Source organism: Chelonoidis abingdonii, chromosome 7 (genome assembly GCF_003597395.2).
Source record: "Chelonoidis abingdonii isolate Lonesome George chromosome 7, CheloAbing_2.0, whole genome shotgun sequence".
In the NCBI taxonomy this organism is placed as follows: Eukaryota; Metazoa; Chordata; order Testudines; family Testudinidae; genus Chelonoidis; species Chelonoidis abingdonii.
In genome coordinates, this window is record NC_133775.1 from 67,220,924 (window position 1) to 67,238,928 (window position 18,005).

General features: G+C 45.8%; 1 protein-coding gene across 3 annotated transcripts in view; it reads left to right on the forward strand.

Annotated features, from left to right (window-relative positions):
* Nucleotides 1-18,005, forward strand: part of MTA1 (metastasis associated 1) — a 191,350-nt gene that overhangs the window by 85,754 nt on the left and 87,591 nt on the right. For all 3 annotated transcript variants that reach the window (XM_032783482.2, XM_032783480.2, XM_032783481.2), the window contains exons 8-11: nucleotides 8,046-8,145; nucleotides 10,297-10,485; nucleotides 10,854-10,928; nucleotides 13,574-13,632. In XM_032783482.2, the coding sequence (XP_032639373.1) occupies nucleotides 8,046-8,145; nucleotides 10,297-10,485; nucleotides 10,854-10,928; nucleotides 13,574-13,632 (423 nt within the window). The remainder of the gene's footprint in view (nucleotides 1-8,045; nucleotides 8,146-10,296; nucleotides 10,486-10,853; nucleotides 10,929-13,573; nucleotides 13,633-18,005) is intronic.

Here is an 18,005-nt window from a genome sequence, read left to right on the forward strand (position 1 = left end):
TGGGTGGAGTTGCGAATTGTTAGTGGAACTTGGAGTATGTCTACACTACAAAATTACTCCGATTTTACAGAAGTCAATTTTTGAGAACACATTGTATAAAGTCGAGTGCATGCGTCCACACTAAGCGTATTAATTCGGCGGTGTGCGTCCTTAGTACTGTGGCAAGTGTCGACATTCCAAGCGGTGCACTGTGGGTAGCTATCCCGCAGTCCCCACTGCCCATTGGAATTCTGGGTTGAGCTCCCAATGCCTGATGGGGCCAAAAATTTGTCACGGGTGGTTATGGGTAAATGTCATCAGTCAACCCTCCCTCCGTAAAAGCAATGGTAGACAATCATTTTGCCCTTTTCCCTGGATTGCCCGAGCAGACGCCATAGCATGGCAAGCATGGAGCCCGTTCAGCTCACTGCAGAAGTTGTGAACATTGTAAACATCTCACACATTATCGTGCCGTTTATGCAGAACCAAAAGCTGAAAACCTAGGCGAGGAGGCGATGACAGCGCAGTAATGAGACTGATGAGGACATGGATGCAACTTCTTTCAAAGCATGGGCCCCAGCAATGTGGACATCGTGGTGTTAATGGGGAAGGTTCATGCCGTGGAACACTGATTCTGGGCCCGGGAAACAAGCACAGAGTGGTGGGGTCGCATAGTGTTGCAGGTCTGGGATGTTTGTCAGTTGCTCCGAAACTTTCGCATGCATAAGAGCACTTTCATGGACCTTTGTGACTTGCTTTCCCCTGCCCAGAACCGCAAGAATACCAAGATGAGAGCAGTCCTCACAGTTCACAAGAGAGTGGTGATAGCCCTCTGGAACCTTGCAATGCCAGACAGCTACCGGTCAGTCAGGAATCAATTTGGAATGAGCAGATCTACTGTGGGGGTTACTGTCATGCAAGTAGCCAACGCAGTCACTGAGCAGCTGCTATCAAAGGTAGTGACTCTGGGAAATGTGCAGGTCGTAGTAGATGGCTTTCCTGCAATAGGATTCCATAACTGTGGTGGGGCGATAGACGGAACCCATATTCCTGTCTTGGGACTGGACAACCAAGGCAACCAGTACATAAACGCAAGGTGTACTTTTCAATGGTGCTGCAAGCACTGGTGGATAACAAGGGATGTTTCACCAACATCAACGTGGGATGGCCGAGAAAGGTTCATGATACTCGTGTCTTCAGGAACTCTGGTCTGTTTAAACAGCTGCAGGAAGAAATTTACTTCCCAGACTAGAAAATAACTGTTGGGGATGTTGAAATGTCTATAGTTATCCTTGGGGACCCAGCCTACCCCTTAATGCCCTGGCTCATGAAGCCGTATACTGGCACCTTGGACAGTAGTAAGGAGCTGTTCAACTATAGGCTGAGCAAGTGCAGAATGGTGGTGTAGTGTGCATTTGGACGTTTGAAGGGTCACTGACGCAGTTTACTGACTCGCTTAGACCTCAGCAAAAGGAATATCCCATTGTTATTGCTACTTGCTGTGTGCTCCACAATCTCTGCGAGTGTAAGGGGAAGACATTTATGGCGGGGTGGGAGGTTGAGGCAAGTCACCTGGCCGCTGATTACACACAGCCAGACACCAGGGTGATTAGAAGAGCACACCAGGAAGCGCTGCGCATCAGAGAAGCTTTGAAAACCAGTTTCATGACTGGTTAGGGTACCATGTGACAGTTCTGTTTCTTCCTCCTTGATGAAAACCCACCTCCTTGGTTGACTCCAATTCCCTGTAAGCCTACCGCCCTCCCCCCTTTGATCACAGCTTGGAAATAAAGTCTCTATCATTTAAAAACCACGTATTCTTTATTAACTGATTATAAAAATAGGACGATAACTCACAAGGTAGCCTGGTGGGGTGTGGGAGGAGGGAAGAAAAGGCCACTTCAAAACTTGTTGAATGATAGCCTTCTGTTCGCTGGGGTGGAGTGATTGGGTGCCCGGAGCCTCCCCCTCCCCACCCCTGTGTTCCTGGGTGTCTGAGTGAGGAGGCAGCTATGGAACTTGGGGAGGAGGAAGAGCAGGTTAACAGGGGCTGCAGTGGCAGTCTCTCCAGCTGACGTTCCTGAACCTCCACAAGTCACCGGCTCATGTCCGTTTGTTCCCGCAGTAGCCCCAGCACTGCATCCTGCCTTCTCTGATCTTCCTGCCACCACCTCTCCTCATGTTTGCTGGCTTCTTTCCTGTCCTATGTTGTGTCCCTCCACACTTTCTGCTCAGCTGTTTAAGTGTGGGATGCCTGCATGAGCTCAGAGAACATTTAATTGCACGTGTTGTTTTTTTTTGCCTCCTTATCTAAGAGAGCCTTTGGGATGGAGGAGGGAGGCTTGAAACATTTGCAGCTGCAGGAGGAAAAAAGGGGAGAGAAGTATTTAAAAAGATACATTTTACAGAACAATGGGTATACTCTTTCACAGTGAGCAACACTATTCACATTACATAGCACATGTGATTTCGGTAAAAGGTCATTTTTTGCATCTTATATTGAATGTCTGTGGCTTTGGTGTTAGAGATCAAACACGCCGGGCAACAGAATTCGGCTTGCAGATGGTCATGATGTGACAGGCAGCAGTGACTCCCGAACAGCTAGTAGCCTTATAATAGCTGGCAACCATTAGGGGAAATTGGACACCTCACGGACACAGTAGCCTGAACTTTTGAAATGTCTTCCCTTATCTGTCTTGAGGCAGTTGAAGCTGGTCCTAAGCCGGTTTTTGCTGAGCAGATTGCAGAAGTGCAGGGTTTGCTAACCACCAATCAAATGCTAACACAACTGAAGCCTGTGTGTAAGTGTGTATAAAAAATTCTTGGTTTTTGTATGGAGTAGAGCCTTTGTACCAAGGTACAAAACTCTCCTTTCTTCTGCAGAATAAAGCAACCTTTCCTTATCCCTGTCTAGCTGTCATTGGCTCTCAGCTAGGCGGATCCAACATTTCGGTAACAATGGTAAGCAATAGTCTTTCGGCTTCTGCAGCCTTCATAACAGCAGCGCCCTCCTTTCCCATACCAAGCAAAGCCTGTTGAGTTGTCCATTTAGGGCTGTGGTTTTCATGTTAATGTGAAGCAGCAGAAACCAAACTAACCCCCTCGTTCCCCAATCCTTTTCTCTGGGATGACCGCTTTAATCCTTCCCCCACTGCTCTGCATGGCTGGTATCAGGGAAGGTCCATGCTAGCCAAACACGAACGGCTCAGCGTGAAGCCTCCACCCATCCTTTTCTCTGCAATGATTGCTTTAGTCCTCCCCCAACCGCATGGCTGGTATCAGGGAAGATCCTTAGTGAAATGCGAACAGCTCAGCACCAATTCCCCGCCCTCCCCCCCACCCCCTGCTAGGCTAACTGCGGGGAGGATTTCTTTTCAGCCTCAGGCAAACAGACCAGTAGGAACGGCCTCCTCTGTCCCCTTAATTAAATTCCCGTATTTCAACCAGGTTACCATGAACAATGTCACTCTCCTGAGGATAACACAGAGAAATAAAGACAGATGTTGCTTGAATGCGAGCAAACACCAGGACCTTACGCTGCCAGGCTTTGTCATGCAATGCTCCCAGATTACTTGCTACTAGCATGGCATGATAAAGTGTACTACTGTGGAGGATGAAATGAAACCTTCTGGAAAGGCTTTTGGAGTACCTCCAGGAAAGCTTCATGGAGATGCCCCTGGAGGATTTCCACTTCATCTCCAGACACGTTAACAGACTTTTCCAGAAGCTGTACTGGCCGCAAATGCATCCCAAGTCCTTAGGGCAAATTAATCTTAAACACTTGCTTTTAAATCATGTTTTATATTTATAAAGGTACACTCACTAGAGGTCCCTTCTACAGCTTCATCGTCCAGGATACCTGGCTGGGAGGGTGTTTCACTCAGGGTGAGAAAAAGATCCTGGCTGTCAGGGAGAACGATGTGCTGTGTGTTTTCCTCAACCTCATCGTTGTCCTCCTCCTCCTCCTCCTATCTTCCCTGTCCGCAAAATCCTCAAGCGTGGCGACTGAGAGTACCCCATTATCAGAGTCCACGGACAGGGGTGGGGTAGTAGTGGTGGCCCCCGCCCCCCCTTAGAATTGCCTGCAGCTCAGCGTAGAAGTTGCATGTCTGCAGTTCTGTCCCGGAGCGTCCGTTTGATTCTTTGGCTTTCCCGTACGCTTGTCTCAGCTCCTTAAGTTTCACGCAGCACTGTGTTGAGTCCCTGTTGTGGCCTGTGTCCATCTTGGCCTTGAGATTTTTGTCAAATGTTTTGGCATTCCATCTTTTGGAACAGAGTTCTGATAGCACAGATTCGTCTCCCCATACAGCGATCAGATCCAGTACTTCCCGTACGATCCATGCTGGAGCTCTTTTTTGATTCTGGGACTGCATGGTCACCTGTGCGGATGAGCTCTGCATGGTCACTTGTGCTGATCAGTTCTCCACGTTGGGCAAACAGGAAATGAAATTCAAAAGTTCGCAGGGCTTTTCCTGTCTACCTGGCCAGTGCATCCGAGTTTAGATAGCTGTCCAGAGCAATCACAATGGTGCGCTGTGGGATAGCTTCTGGAGGCCAATACTGTCGAATTGCGTCCACAGTAACCCTAATTCGAACTGGCAATGTCTATTTCAGCGCTACTCCCCTCATTGAGGAGGAGTACAGAAATCAATTTTAAGAGCCCTTTATGTCAACAAAAATGGCTTCATTTTGTGAACGGGTGCAGGGTTAATTCTCTTTAACGCTGCTAAATTTGACCTAAACTTGTAGTGTAGACCAAGCCTTGGTTTGCTAGAATCTAGGAATTTCTGCAAGTTGGGCAGGGCATCTGATAACATAGCCCCTGATTCAGAAAACTGTCAGTCCTGTTGCTGAAGTGAATTGTTGTATAGGAATGATAAACTAAACATGTCCCCTTTAAGTGCTTTGCTGAATTGGGGCCATGGTTTTAAAAGATATTTAGCTTTCCTATTTTTCACTCGTACGTCTTCATTGTGTTGAACTCAGAAGATGGTGGTACCCGTTATAGCACCAGTTCAGGAGAGCATTCCTAATTGAAGGCTAACATTTAAGCATGTACTCAAACTTTTCTGAAGGCTGTAGATGAATATTGCAAAAAAGCATTTAGCAATTACCAAACATCAGTAAACATCTTATTTATCCTCATCCTGGTACCCTCGCAAGGAACATACAGCTGGAGACACCTTGATGCACGTTGTTTGCAGATGATATCCGTCTATGCAGTGATGGTAAATATAGTTTAGAAGAGGATCTTGATAAATGGAGAGATATATTGGAGAGACATGGATGCAAAATTAGCAGAGGAGGGAAAAAAGTACTGTGAATGTAGATAATGTGAACACTGAAGAATAATGGTTGAAACTAGGTAATGTGACAAAGCTCCTCCTCTACCTTGGTGGGTCCTGTGCTTACTGGCGGATTTGCTTGCCTCAGAGATCTTCCCTTCTGGTGGAACCCACAGTCTGGGTCAGCTCCTCCTGTGTCTGATCAGGAGTTGGGAGGTTTGGGGGGGAACCCGGGCCCACCCTCTACTCCAGGTTCCAGCCCAGGGCCCTGTGGATTGCAGCTGTCTATAGTGCCTCCTGTAACAGCTGCAAGACAGCTACAACTCCCTGGTCTACTTCCTCATGGCCTCCTCCAAACACTTCATATCCTCACCACAAGACCTTCCTCCTGGTGTCGATAACGCTTGTACTCCTTAGTCCTCCAGCAGCAGCATACCCTCTCACTCTCAGTCCTTACGCCTCTTGCCCCAGCTCCTCACACATGCACCACAACTGAAGTGAGCTCCATTTTAAACCCAGGTGCCCTTGTATGAACTTGCCTGCTGGCTTGCGTGTTGTTCTAATCAGCCTGTCTGCCTTAATTGTTTCCAGAAAGCTCCTGATTGTTCTGGAACCTTCCCTGTTACCTTACCCAGGGAAAGGGGACCTACTTAACCTGGGGCTAATATATCTGCCTTCTATCACACTCCTATAGCCCTCTGTCCTGATCCTGTCACGGTTGGCAGACAACGCCAAAAACGTGAAGTTTCAAGTATCTGGGCTCCAGACTCTGGGTAAAGGGACGATGAAATTAGAGCTTGGATAATAAATGCCTGGCTCAAATGGAGAGAGAGAGGTGGTGTAATATGTGACAGGAGGATACCAATAAGATTAAAAGGGAAAATCTATAGAATTGTGGTCCCTCCGGTTTGAAAGTATGGCTGGAAGTATTGGGCAACACAGAAGAAAGATGAGCAAATGATCGCATCCACAGAAATACAAATGTTGAGATGGATGAACGGTGTAAACAAGAGAATCCACATGAGGAATGAGTGTGTTGAAGACAAGCTCAAAGTAACGTTCATAAATGGGAAAAAATGAGGGTGCAGTGTCATGTAAAATGCAGTCCTGGCAACTATATGGATAAGCATCTAACAGATCAAGACTGAAGGAAAAAGAGGCCATTCAAAAATAAATAGTGGGATGTCATAAAGGAAGACATGTTACCATATGGTGTGATAGAGGATATGGCACTGAAGAGCGCTCTTTGGACTGAAGGACTTGTAGAGTGGACCCCATTTGATGCAGTTAGCACAGGCAAGAAGAAAGAGCCTCAATGAAGGAATTTAGGGAACAAACGAGTGTGTGAAGTGAAATAGTAAAGGGAAATAATTCTTCTAAAATAAAATGCCAGATCTTGTTAAGAAGCAAGATGGAAAGGGCTCATACTCATCTCAAAGTGCACAAAATGGTTTATTTTCCTGATTCTTGACTGTGCCATTTAAAGGGAACTTTCATCAATATTTTAAAAAATGACTAGCAATTTTTGCTTGTCCAGTTTGAGATAGCTTAAAGTGCTAGGTTGAGTGCTTAGACCTACTGGGGAGCCAAGGGTTGACCTCAGTTGGCTAAATTGAAGTAAAAATGTTAGCTTGTATCTATACTACAGAAAATGTCACGGTTAGCTAATGCTTGTTTGTTGTTGGCCAACGTATTTTTCCTGATCTGGACATACCCTTTCTAGTCCTGTGCATAGTGGCTGAGCTAAGATGAATTCACTGTGGAATTCATTGGCTTTAGTAAGTTTTGTGGTGTTCCTCCCACAGCATTTCTACTTTCTTTGAGGTGTCTGAGTAGAGAAGCAAAACATTAAAGCTAGCGCCCCGGGCACAACACAATGGATTCTACTGGAACAGTGAGAGGGAGGAAAATCGAGAACAGATAATTGGGGAGTAACAGCTGGTGGAGAATAAGGGGAGAACAACCTTATATGCTTCTTGTTAAGACTCCCACCCGTTGATATATCTCAGAAATTTGGAAAGACCTGACAAGCTGGGTGTGACAAGTGGTGAATGTTGATATGGTGAAGGCTGGGAATGAGGAAGGTCATGGGAGTTTGGGGGGCCTAATGAGTTTTTGTATAATGGGCATGGTAAGCTGGAGAGGCTGGCATGAAGAGTTGGATTGCTGTCTCCCTCCACCGCTGCCTCTCTCCCTCAAAACTATGCATGTAGGACATACCTGGCGGAATGTGAAACTGTTTAAATGTGAATAGACTGTCTTCTGAAATTTTCTTAGAGGAATGATAATTGGATCACTGCTGTTCCTCCTTCCACCTGTTGTCTTGGCAGCTATCTCTTCTCCTTTGTGCCGTCAGTTAATTAAAAACTGCTCTTATCTTCATGGAAAAGGTTTTGATGTCCCTGAAACCTGATGTAGATCAGGTTTCCAAGTTCAAGGCTGACCTACCCATATCTTTTGAGGGATGGGGAGACAAGGATGTATCCCAATGTGATCCTGGAGAGTTTCTCTCTCTCTTTCCTTGTGCCTCCTGCTATGCATGAGCATAACTTAAGGCCCTGTGAGCTAAGCAGAATGAAGCATATGTAATGTGATGAAAGGGATCTGTGGCTCAGAGCCGGAACATAACAGTAAGTCCTGATATGAAGTAACGGAGACACAAAGTAATGGAGACGAATGCCAGAGCTGTTCACTGTGAGCCTGCTAGCCTCAGAAATAGTGTGTGTGGATTTTTCTGTATCTCTTTGTGTGCAAGGTTAATGTTCTCTTAATCCTTTTCAGCTCTGTTGGTACATTTGCCCGGGCCCTAGACTGCAGTAGTTCTGTCAGACAGCCAAGTTTGCACATGAGTGCTGCTGCAGCTTCCAGGGACATCACACTGGTAAGATTAAGAGGATTTTGAGAGAAATGTAAAATATGCACCTCTGCTATGGCAATAGGCACATGGAAGGTGGATTGTGACTGAAATTCAGCTACTGCTTTTGTAAAGGTGCAATTAGATTACTGCCAACCTTTTTTTGAATTTTATTGCAATGTTTTCTGTCCAGTGCTTCTCAATCATCTCCTGTGGTACACACACTAAGTAGCTGTCTTGAAAACAGTAGGTTAGTTGGCTGTGTGTAACATGATAGCTTTGAAACACTGCATCCGATCAATTCCAAAAAAATCAGGGAATATTCTAGCCATCAATGAGTGAAGAAGATCAGAACAGAAAACTTGGCTATCAAATATATTGTTCCCTACTAGTGTTTGCTAAATTTCAGTACAACCTGTTCCTTCTCTATATTGAGTTATTTATAACTAAGGCCCTACCACATTCACAGCCATGAAAAATGCACCACAGACTGTGAAATCTGGTCTTTTGTGTGCTTTTACCCTATACTATACAGATTTCACGAGGGAGACCAGCGTTCCTCAAATTGGGAGTCCTGACCCAAAAGGGAGTTGCAGCGGGGTGGCAAGGTTATTTTAGGGGAGGTAACAGTATTGCCACCCTTATTTCTGTGCTGCCTTCAGAGCTGGGCAACCGGAGAGTGGCGGCTGTTGACCAGTTGCCCAGCTCTAAAGGCAGTGCCGCCATGCCATGCCATGCTATGCCATGCCAAACACCCTTACCTCTGCGCTGCTGCCTTCAGAGCTGGGTGACTGATGAGTGGCAGCTGCTAACTGAGAGCCTAGTTTTGCAGGCAGCAGCGCAGAAGTAAAAGTGGCAATACCATGCCATGCCATCCTTACTTCTGTACTGCTGCTGGTTGCAGTTCTGCCTTCAGAGCTGGGTTCCCAGCTAGCAGCCACCGCTCTCCAGCTTACCAGCTCTGAAGACAGCACCACTGCCAGCAGCAGCACAGAAGTAAGGGTAGCCGTACCGCAACCTCCCTCGCTACAATAACCTTGAGACCTCTTTTTGAGGTCCTTTTTGGGTCAGGACCTCTACAATTACAGCATCTGACATTTCAGATTTAAATAGCTGAAATCATGAAATTTACGGTTTTTAAAATCCTGTGACCATGAAATTGACCAAAATGGGCCATGAATTTAGTAGGGCTCTATTTATAGTAAAGTTCACAAACTGGTGGTATTGTAAAACATATCACAGTGATTAGTATTTAATGAAACAAAAAAGGAAAATTCAAGCTGTGTATCAGCTTCCTGACAGCGAGATGCATGAACTTGTTGAAGAGTCTTCAAAGGAAAGTATTGGAAGCCCCAGTGCTTGGGTCATTTCAAGTGAACAGGACAAAGCACTGTAGAATAAATTCATAATGCACAAAACTAAGAACAGTTAAGGTTCCTAAGGGCAAATAACCTGTAACTTAAAACCACCGGAAATAGAGGGTGAAGACTTGACTCTATCATCTCTCTCACTCATCACATCCCTGCCCCAAGCAAATCATCAGTTATCAACCACAGACAAGCTTAACTCTGCCCTAGTTGGTGTGGTTTTGATTGGAGTGGTGTTTGCACTTTGGAACTTCAACTGTTTTTAAGGGATTTTTGGTTCTATATTAGGTTGCAATTAGTAAGGTGCATTGATTTTTTTGTTCTGTTTTTTTGTTTAATGTAGTTGCTATTGATTGTGAGTGAAAGAAGATGCACAATAAATTTGAGTTTGTGTGGCATATCCTCAAAGGCCCCCTCACCCCTGCTTCATCCATGGATGGAATCTAACAGAGCTTTCCCATTTGCCGTATCTACGATTGTACCATTTCATTATGTTTTTACATCTAGTGACTGAATCAGATTACTGCTTGGGAGTAAATGAGTAGAAATTATGGATACATGGGATCAATTTTTCCAAAAAAGCACCATTACTAGATGACCATAGCATCCATTTACTAATAATGAATGGTCAATCTAGGCCTGGGGAAGTTCTTACTAATGTATAGTAGTGGAATATTTTGCCCTCCCCCTGCCCCCGATTGCAGCATGTGGGATATGTATAACACATCTGATTCTTGTCACTGGTTTCATTTCTAAGCATTTTATTATTTGCCCATCTTTTGTTAATTTTATTTTTTAAACTTCTGTTTAGTTCCACGCTATGGACACTTTGCATAGAAATGTCTATGACATTTCCAAGGCGATCTCTGCCCTTGTGCCCCAGGGTGGGCCAGTCCTGTGTAGGGATGAAATGGAAGAGTGGTCTGCTTCTGAGGCAAATCTCTTTGAGGAAGCACTGGAAAAATATGGAAAAGACTTCACTGACATTCAACAAGATTTTGTAAGTATAAATTGAGGCAGTGCAATTTAATTATGCTCTGCTCTGGGACTTCATCTCAAACAGCGTCTGAGCTAGAGTGGCACTTGGCCTTTTGTTCCTTGAATGGCCTGAATTGGAGCCAGCACAGCATGATTTTACCTAGCCTTTGCCCCAGTTCTGAAGTGAAGGCACTGTACTTGAAAGGCATTTATTTTATATGGCCACCAAGAATGGTTGATGCCCCTAGCAGATACTGACTGCCTTCTCTGTTAGGAGGAATTATAGTCCATAAAACATTAAACTGAAAGGCTTCTGTCAAAAGATTCTGGTGAATTTCAGTGAGACATCAGCTTCTTGTGATGACTGTGGCTTTTTCTTCATATCTGTAGCTTCCATGGAAGTCCTTAACCAGCATAATAGAATATTACTACATGTGGAAAACTACAGATAGATATGTTCAGCAGGTAAGAGAGATTGGGCACAGCCCATTGAATTTTAAAAAGAGCTGCTTCTGTCTTTAAAGGAGGAGTATTGCTGCTTTGAACTTCCCATTAGGAATTAGCCCAGCAGGTGGATTTCACAGTGCTCCAAAGCACCAGAAATATCTCCCTTGCCACAGAATTTTTCAGCCATCATATAGAAGTCTGGGAAATGTGTGGTTGCCATGTGTGTTCCTATCACGTATGCCCTATAATTTCCTGCCTATGTTAGAGGAGTTTTCAAATGACTCTTTGGAATTTGTCTCAAAAGTGTGGAAAGGGGAGCAAAGCTAAAATCTTCATATGTTGCTGTATTTAAGGTCAGCATTAATTTTAGCAGGAAGTTACCCAGGAATTTCTGTGTGAGAGGAGGATGGTGTGTAAAACAGCCCTCCATTGTCTGTTCTTTACTTCAGTTCTCCAGTCTGGGAGCCATGAGGAGGCAAAGTGGTTGCTGTTCATATGGAGGTGGTTCAGTGCAGTCAGAGTATTGTGGGAGGAGGTTGATGCCTGGCATTCCTTAACCCACACACTTACCAGCCAGTTTTGGCCACTAGTTGTGCTCATTTCATGCATCTTTGTCTAACTGTGAAGATAAGGTGATCCCTTAAATAGAATACAATACAGAAATACAAAAATGGGTTCTGTAGAAATCTGGTTACTGAAAACTAGCTGTAAGAGTTGAGTAGAGTGGCAGAAAGGTTAGTTTTGAAGGAAGATAAATGTGGATCAGTGTAGGTGTTTCTGATATACCCACCACCATAATATTTAGAAATACAATGAGGAGTCTGGTGGCATCTTAAAGACAAACAGATTTATTTGGGCATAAGCTTTCGTGGGTAAAAAACCCCAAATAAATCTGTTTGTCTTTAAGGTACCACCGGACTCCTCGTTGTGTTTGTGGATACAGACTAACACAGCTACCCCTCTGATATTTAACGTATTTAGATCTAATACTCTTACTCTATTTTACAATCCAGTTGTACTTGAGAGACGAGTACAAGAGTCATATATTCTGCTCACTCTCTCCAGTCGAGGTTTTGCCTGAGGATAAGGATAGATGACTAGCCCATGTGTATCTGGCCTGGAGTTATGGCCCTGTATTGCCACCTTTACTATCCCTTTTCAGAGTAGAACACTTTCATTGTGGACTACAAATGGATCAGGCAGATTACATAATGAACAAACACACACTGTATCAAATGCTTTTAACATTGACAATTCTCAGCTCGCCACTGACTGTCCAGCTAACTCTTTCTGTGAGGAAGACATAGACTCACTCCCTTCCAGCAAGATAAAGAGTTAAGCACTAGGAACTTGGGACAATGAAAGAAGCTGGTGTGATGGGGAAATGTTGACAGGAACCTATCTTTTTCTTTCTCTCTCCACTGTGGGCACCACTGGCACAGTAGTTAGCTGCTGCTTTACTGCTGTGTGTGGCTATCATTATGGGGATAGATACTGAATAGGCACACTTTCCCTGTACTGCTGATAAGGCAGATGCTTTGAGGGGAATCTGCTTATCTCCTTCCTTTTGTAAGGTACTCCTTGATTATACAATGAAAACTCAGCCGCCTGGAAGTAGGGGCAAGGTGGCTGTTCTCTGTGAGAAGTCTGTCAACCAATGAAAATTGTGCTGCCCCCTCCCTAGTTTATTAGAGTCAACACTGTATATCTGTCTGATCTCTTGTGTATCACTGGCCACTAACACTACCCTGCACCACACACTGAACCCAGCACTTTGATCTAATTTCAGCTATTACAGCCCACAGCAGACTAGACTGTCAGAGAATAGGAGGCACCAAGGTGCACCAGTGCCTGAGGTCCCCATAGTGTTAGGGAAATGATTGTGAGATATAGCCAGACAATCCAGGCAAGTGACCTGCAGCCATGTGTTCCAGGGCAAAGTGAAGTATCCCCAAGATCACTGCAAACCCTTGGGTCTAGTCCTTGATCTTAAAATCTCCAATGTGTGTGTTTCTGCTTGATTTACAAACTGCAGACCTTTTGTTTACTAGATAAATGGTGTGATAACTCTATGCTGCAAACTTATTTTGGGAAGGTCTCCAACAAAGTTTGTATATGTTATGGAAACAATGCATGTTTTCATTCCTTTGATAGATAACATGCATAGGATAGGCATAGCATCTCATTTTTGAACAAAAATCTCTTCACAGTTTCTGAAATGATGCAGCTGGTCAGAAGAGTGAGTAAATAAGATGTTGTACCAGTTCAGATACATTCTGGTTGGGTATGAGCTAACAAGGAGAAAACCCAGAACGCTTAAGAGATCTTTCTTTGAACACATACATTGCTGTTGGACTAAAAGAGGATGCAACGAGTGTCCTTTATGAGAAGTTGTCTGACTGTGGTTTTGGAAACGGATTGGTTGAATTCACAGAAGACACTTTGGTTGACTCTTGATGTCTACAGTTGATTTTCAATGGATATTTCTGTATCAGAAAGGGAATACGTGACAGCCGCTAATGCCAAGAAGTGAATTTCATTCCTGTTCATTAACAGACTTGTAGGTGCTAGGGGTTGAATTGCCAGACACCCAGTTAAAATGGTGTGAACATCTGTCTTTTATTTTTTGTTTTTCACTTTAACTTTCTCTTTTGTGTTTTAAGAAACGATTGAAAGCAGCGGAAGCAGAAAGCAAACTAAAACAAGTGTATATACCCAACTAGTAAGTATCTTTCCTTATTGATGAATTTCCCATTTCATTATGAATGTTTTATATAATAGCATTCTCCTTTGCCTGGCAGTATGATGCATTGATTTTATTTGTAAAACTGAAATAGAGCAGCCATCAAATATCCATGTCAGAAGAATTAACAAACTGGATTATTAAATAGGTAAGTAAGGAGGAATTCTGGTTTTGAAGAATAAATTAGCCATCAGTCTAACTTGGATGTATGTTCATCATCTGGAACCTGTACCCAATAAGTCTGCCGTCTGTTGAGTCCAATGGAAGGCATTATATTGTAACAGACTGACCAGAAAATGACTATCTATAGCTATTTTTTACAGCCTACTGGCCAGTGGAATGAATGCACATGCAAATGATATGTCCAGCCTTTTAAGTGTCTGAGTTGTGTGTTTCTTACCAAACACATTGGGCAAAATGATGGCTGTTAAGAGCCAGGGGAATGCATGGAGCAGGTGGTGCAGAGGAAAGCTTAATGCGTCTTGTGCGCTGGATGAAGCTGGCTAGGAGTGCGCATCCACTGCTCTTCCTAGTGCAATCAGACTGCTACTTGCACATGAATGGAAGGCTAGGCCATGCTCCTGTCTTGCCAGACCACTTGACCAAGGAATGCTTTAGACAGTGCTGGTGGGCTTCCCCCTTGGACTCCCAAGGCTAAGGTTGCCTCGTGCATGGGTGCACTGTAGGTGGAGGGGCTCTGTGTGTTCTCTTCACCCTAGTATAGCACACTGACACAGGGTTAGCCATAACTTGGCCCTTAGAATTTTTGAACCTTTTTAAAAAATACAAAATCTTTTTTTGACGGTCTTATTTTTCACATGAAATGTGAAATGGTAATTTTGTTAGATCGAGAGTGCAATGGACAAAGAGGGGGTAGCTAGTAGTTGCTGAATAATAGGTGTCTTCCTCCTCTAGATTTTGTTGGCTGGGAGATGACTCCTAGAAATGGTGTTTCCTAGTCCTTTGTTTAATTTAATTCTTAAAATACAATGCAGTGGGACTTCTGCCACTTCCCTTTGGAATCTGTTCCACAGTGTAGTATAAATTACTCTTAGGAAGCTGCTTTTGGACGAAGAACTCAAATTTTCTCTTTCTTAATTTCTTCCCTGTACTCCTAGACATACTCCCATGTGTGCTACCCTAAATAATTCCTCTCCGTCTTACCCTTCAAATATTTAAGAACTCTTTTTTTTTCATGTGTCGTTTCAGCCATAGCTAAATCAAAATTTATATGTTGAGCTTGCAAGTCGATCCCCAAATCCCTGATCATTTTTGTTGCTCTCTTCTGAATTCCTTGCAACATGCCAATATCAATCCGGTAACAGTGTCCAAAATAGAATGTAATCAGAATTAAGTTGAATAGAATCTTTCTCCCATTATTATTCAGTGGTAATATCCTTTATGAAAGCTGATACTATTCATGGTGACACTAGATATCAAATTAAACATAAATGCATATTCTTCTTCGAGTGCTTGCTCATATCCATTCCAGTTAGGTGTGTGCGCGCCGCGTGCACGTTCGTCGGAAGATTTTTACCTTAGCAACACTCGGTGGGTCGGCTGGGTCGCCCCTGGAGTGGCGCTGCTATGGCTCCGGATATATACCCCTGCCGACCCAACGGCCCTTCAGTTCCTTCTTACCGCTTGTGATGGTCGTTGGAACTGTGGAGCGCGGCTTTGCTGATCTCCATGTCCCTAGCTACTCATAGTTCTTTGCTGTTTGTTGTGTGTATAGTTCGAGTTCTTGTAGTTATAGTTAGTATTAGTTGTTGTATTTATAGTTAGTGTATATAGTTTAAGGGGGATCAGGGATTAGCCCCTTTCCTCCACCCCGGTATGGGCCCATGCCCAAGACACTGGGATTCAAATCTGTGCATAGCGCGCCAAAAGCCGATGCCAATAGGGGATCCCTGTGACTCCTGCCTCAAGTGCCTGGGGGAATCCCACCTTACCGATAAGTGCCACATTTGCAATTCGTTTAAACCAAGGACAAAGAAGGAGCGGGACTTTCGATTGAAACATCTCTTCATGGAGTCGGCACTTAGTCCTGCAGCTTCGGTACCAAGCGCCCAACAGATTGCTTCTGTAAGGCGCACCCCTTTGGCCCCGGACCGCTCCGGTACCGAGAAGGAGCCCCAGCACCGACCCTTACCAGCACCGACATCTGCTCGGCACCGCGCCCTGTCCCCGAGACCCGGGAAGCAACATAGCACTCCAGCTGCTTCAGCTCCACAGAAGGAGCGCTTTTCGAAGACAGTTCGTCCGACACCGTCATCTGCCACGGCACCGTCGAATGTGGCAACACTGATTTGAGGCTCCACCGAGTGCGGCACTGTCAATTCTGGTCCCACAAGGACCGTTGAGTTCGGTGCCTGACAGCTCCCCGGCTCATGCTGTGGTTGAGCTTGCCCTCCCTTCTACACCGGAGACCTTCTCCACAGCAAGGGAGCTCGTCGCCGTGATGGAGCCGACATGGCCTCAACCCCCGGCACCGCCGGTGCGGGTCATACAATCCATCGGGAAACCGGCCCTAGTAAGGCCACCTTCCGTTGGTCCAACAGAGAGACGTCGTTCAAGATCATGGTCTCACAGACGCTCTCGATCATGCCATTTCCATTCCCGGCGCTGCTCACAGTCCCGGCACCGCTCTCCATCGCGTTACCGGTCACACTCGCGGCGCCGTTTGACATCTCGTTCGCCGGCCAGTTACTCCTGGTACCGATCCAACTCACGGCACTGCTCTTAGCACCGTGTATCCCGCAGTCGCTCCAGACAAAGGGACTCAAGATCCCGGTCGACCTCCCAGCACCACTACAGTAGAAAGTCCCAGTCTCGCTTGTGGTACCGCTATAGCTCCCGATACCACTCCCCGGTACCACCCTGGGATCGAGCATCCAGAACAGTGGCGCCCTCCCAGGGCTTATCGGCACCGCCGTGGCCATTGAGACATGCATCGGTGTCATCGCAGGCTGGTAGCGCATCCTATCCTCAGGAGCATGACTCTGATGTCCCCAGCCATATATTTCCAGAGCCATGAGCAAGGGCCTAATCACTGGTCCTTCTGGACACCGTGGGCATACCACCAAGTCCAGGGTGCTCCATCAGTGGCTCCACGGTCGGCCCTGTCAGAACACCGGGTACCAGAGGCGACAGTAAACCCCCTCCCCCACGGGCACGGATGAGACTCTGATACCATCTGCAGACACCCAGGTTCCACTTGACGCAGATGATGCTCCTCAAGTACAGGAGCCTCCACAGGGCCCCCTGGTCCCGGGCCTCTCCTCCTCCTCCTTGCCTGATGAGGCGGTGGCGGGAACATCTTTCTCAGACCCTCCACCAGTTGATCTCAGGGGCCATCAAGACCTTTTGAGACAAGTGTCTCAGAATATGAACTTGCAGATGGAGGATGTCCCTGAAATAGAGGACCCTGTCGTGGACATCCTGTCGGCTGATGCACCTATTAGAGTGACTCTTCCGTTTATCCGCACCATACAGGCTAATGCGGACACCATTTGGCAATCCCAAGCCTCGATTCCACCTACAACAAGGGGAGTAGAGAGAAAATATATGGTCCCCTCCAAAGGGATATGAATATCTCTACATTCGCCCACCTCCTTGCTCTTTAGTGGTGCAATCGGTGAACAAAAGGGAGCATCATGGCCAGCAAGCCCCAGCTCCTAAGTCAAAGGAGGCTAGGCACATGGACCTCCTAGGCTGCAAAATATACTCGGCCGGGGGCCTCCAACTTAGGGTGGCAAACCAACAAGCCCTCCTAAGTAGATATAACTTTAATACGTGGGTGTCCTTGGGGAAGTTTACGGAGCCTCTTCCCCAGGAATCCCGTCAATAATTTACGGCCCTACATGAGGAGGGTAAAAAGGTAGCAAGAACCTCCCTCCAAGCCTCTCTGGATGCAGCGGACTCTGCAGCCAGAATTCTGGCGTCAGGAGTGACAATGAGGCTTATCTCCTGGCTCCAGGTATCAGGCCTTCCCCCTGAATTACAACGAACTATTCAGGATTTGCCCTTTAAGGCCAGGGCTTGTTCTCAGATAAAACTGACCCCAGATTGCAAAGTCTGAAGGACAATCGCATTATAACGCGCTCGGTGGGTATGCACACGCCAATGCAGGACCTTCCGGCCCCAGCCACACTGCCCTTACACCCCCCCAGGCCGCTTCAGGGCTTTAGCAGAAGGCATGGTAGAGAGAATTGTTGGAGGCAGTCTGGCCCTCAAGGAGGTCAAAATCAGGTGCCCCCTAAACCACCAGCAGGGCCCAAGCAGAACTTTTTTGATGGGACGTCCGAGAGCGGCCCACCAGTTGCTCTACCGGATCCTTCTCCTCCTTTTTT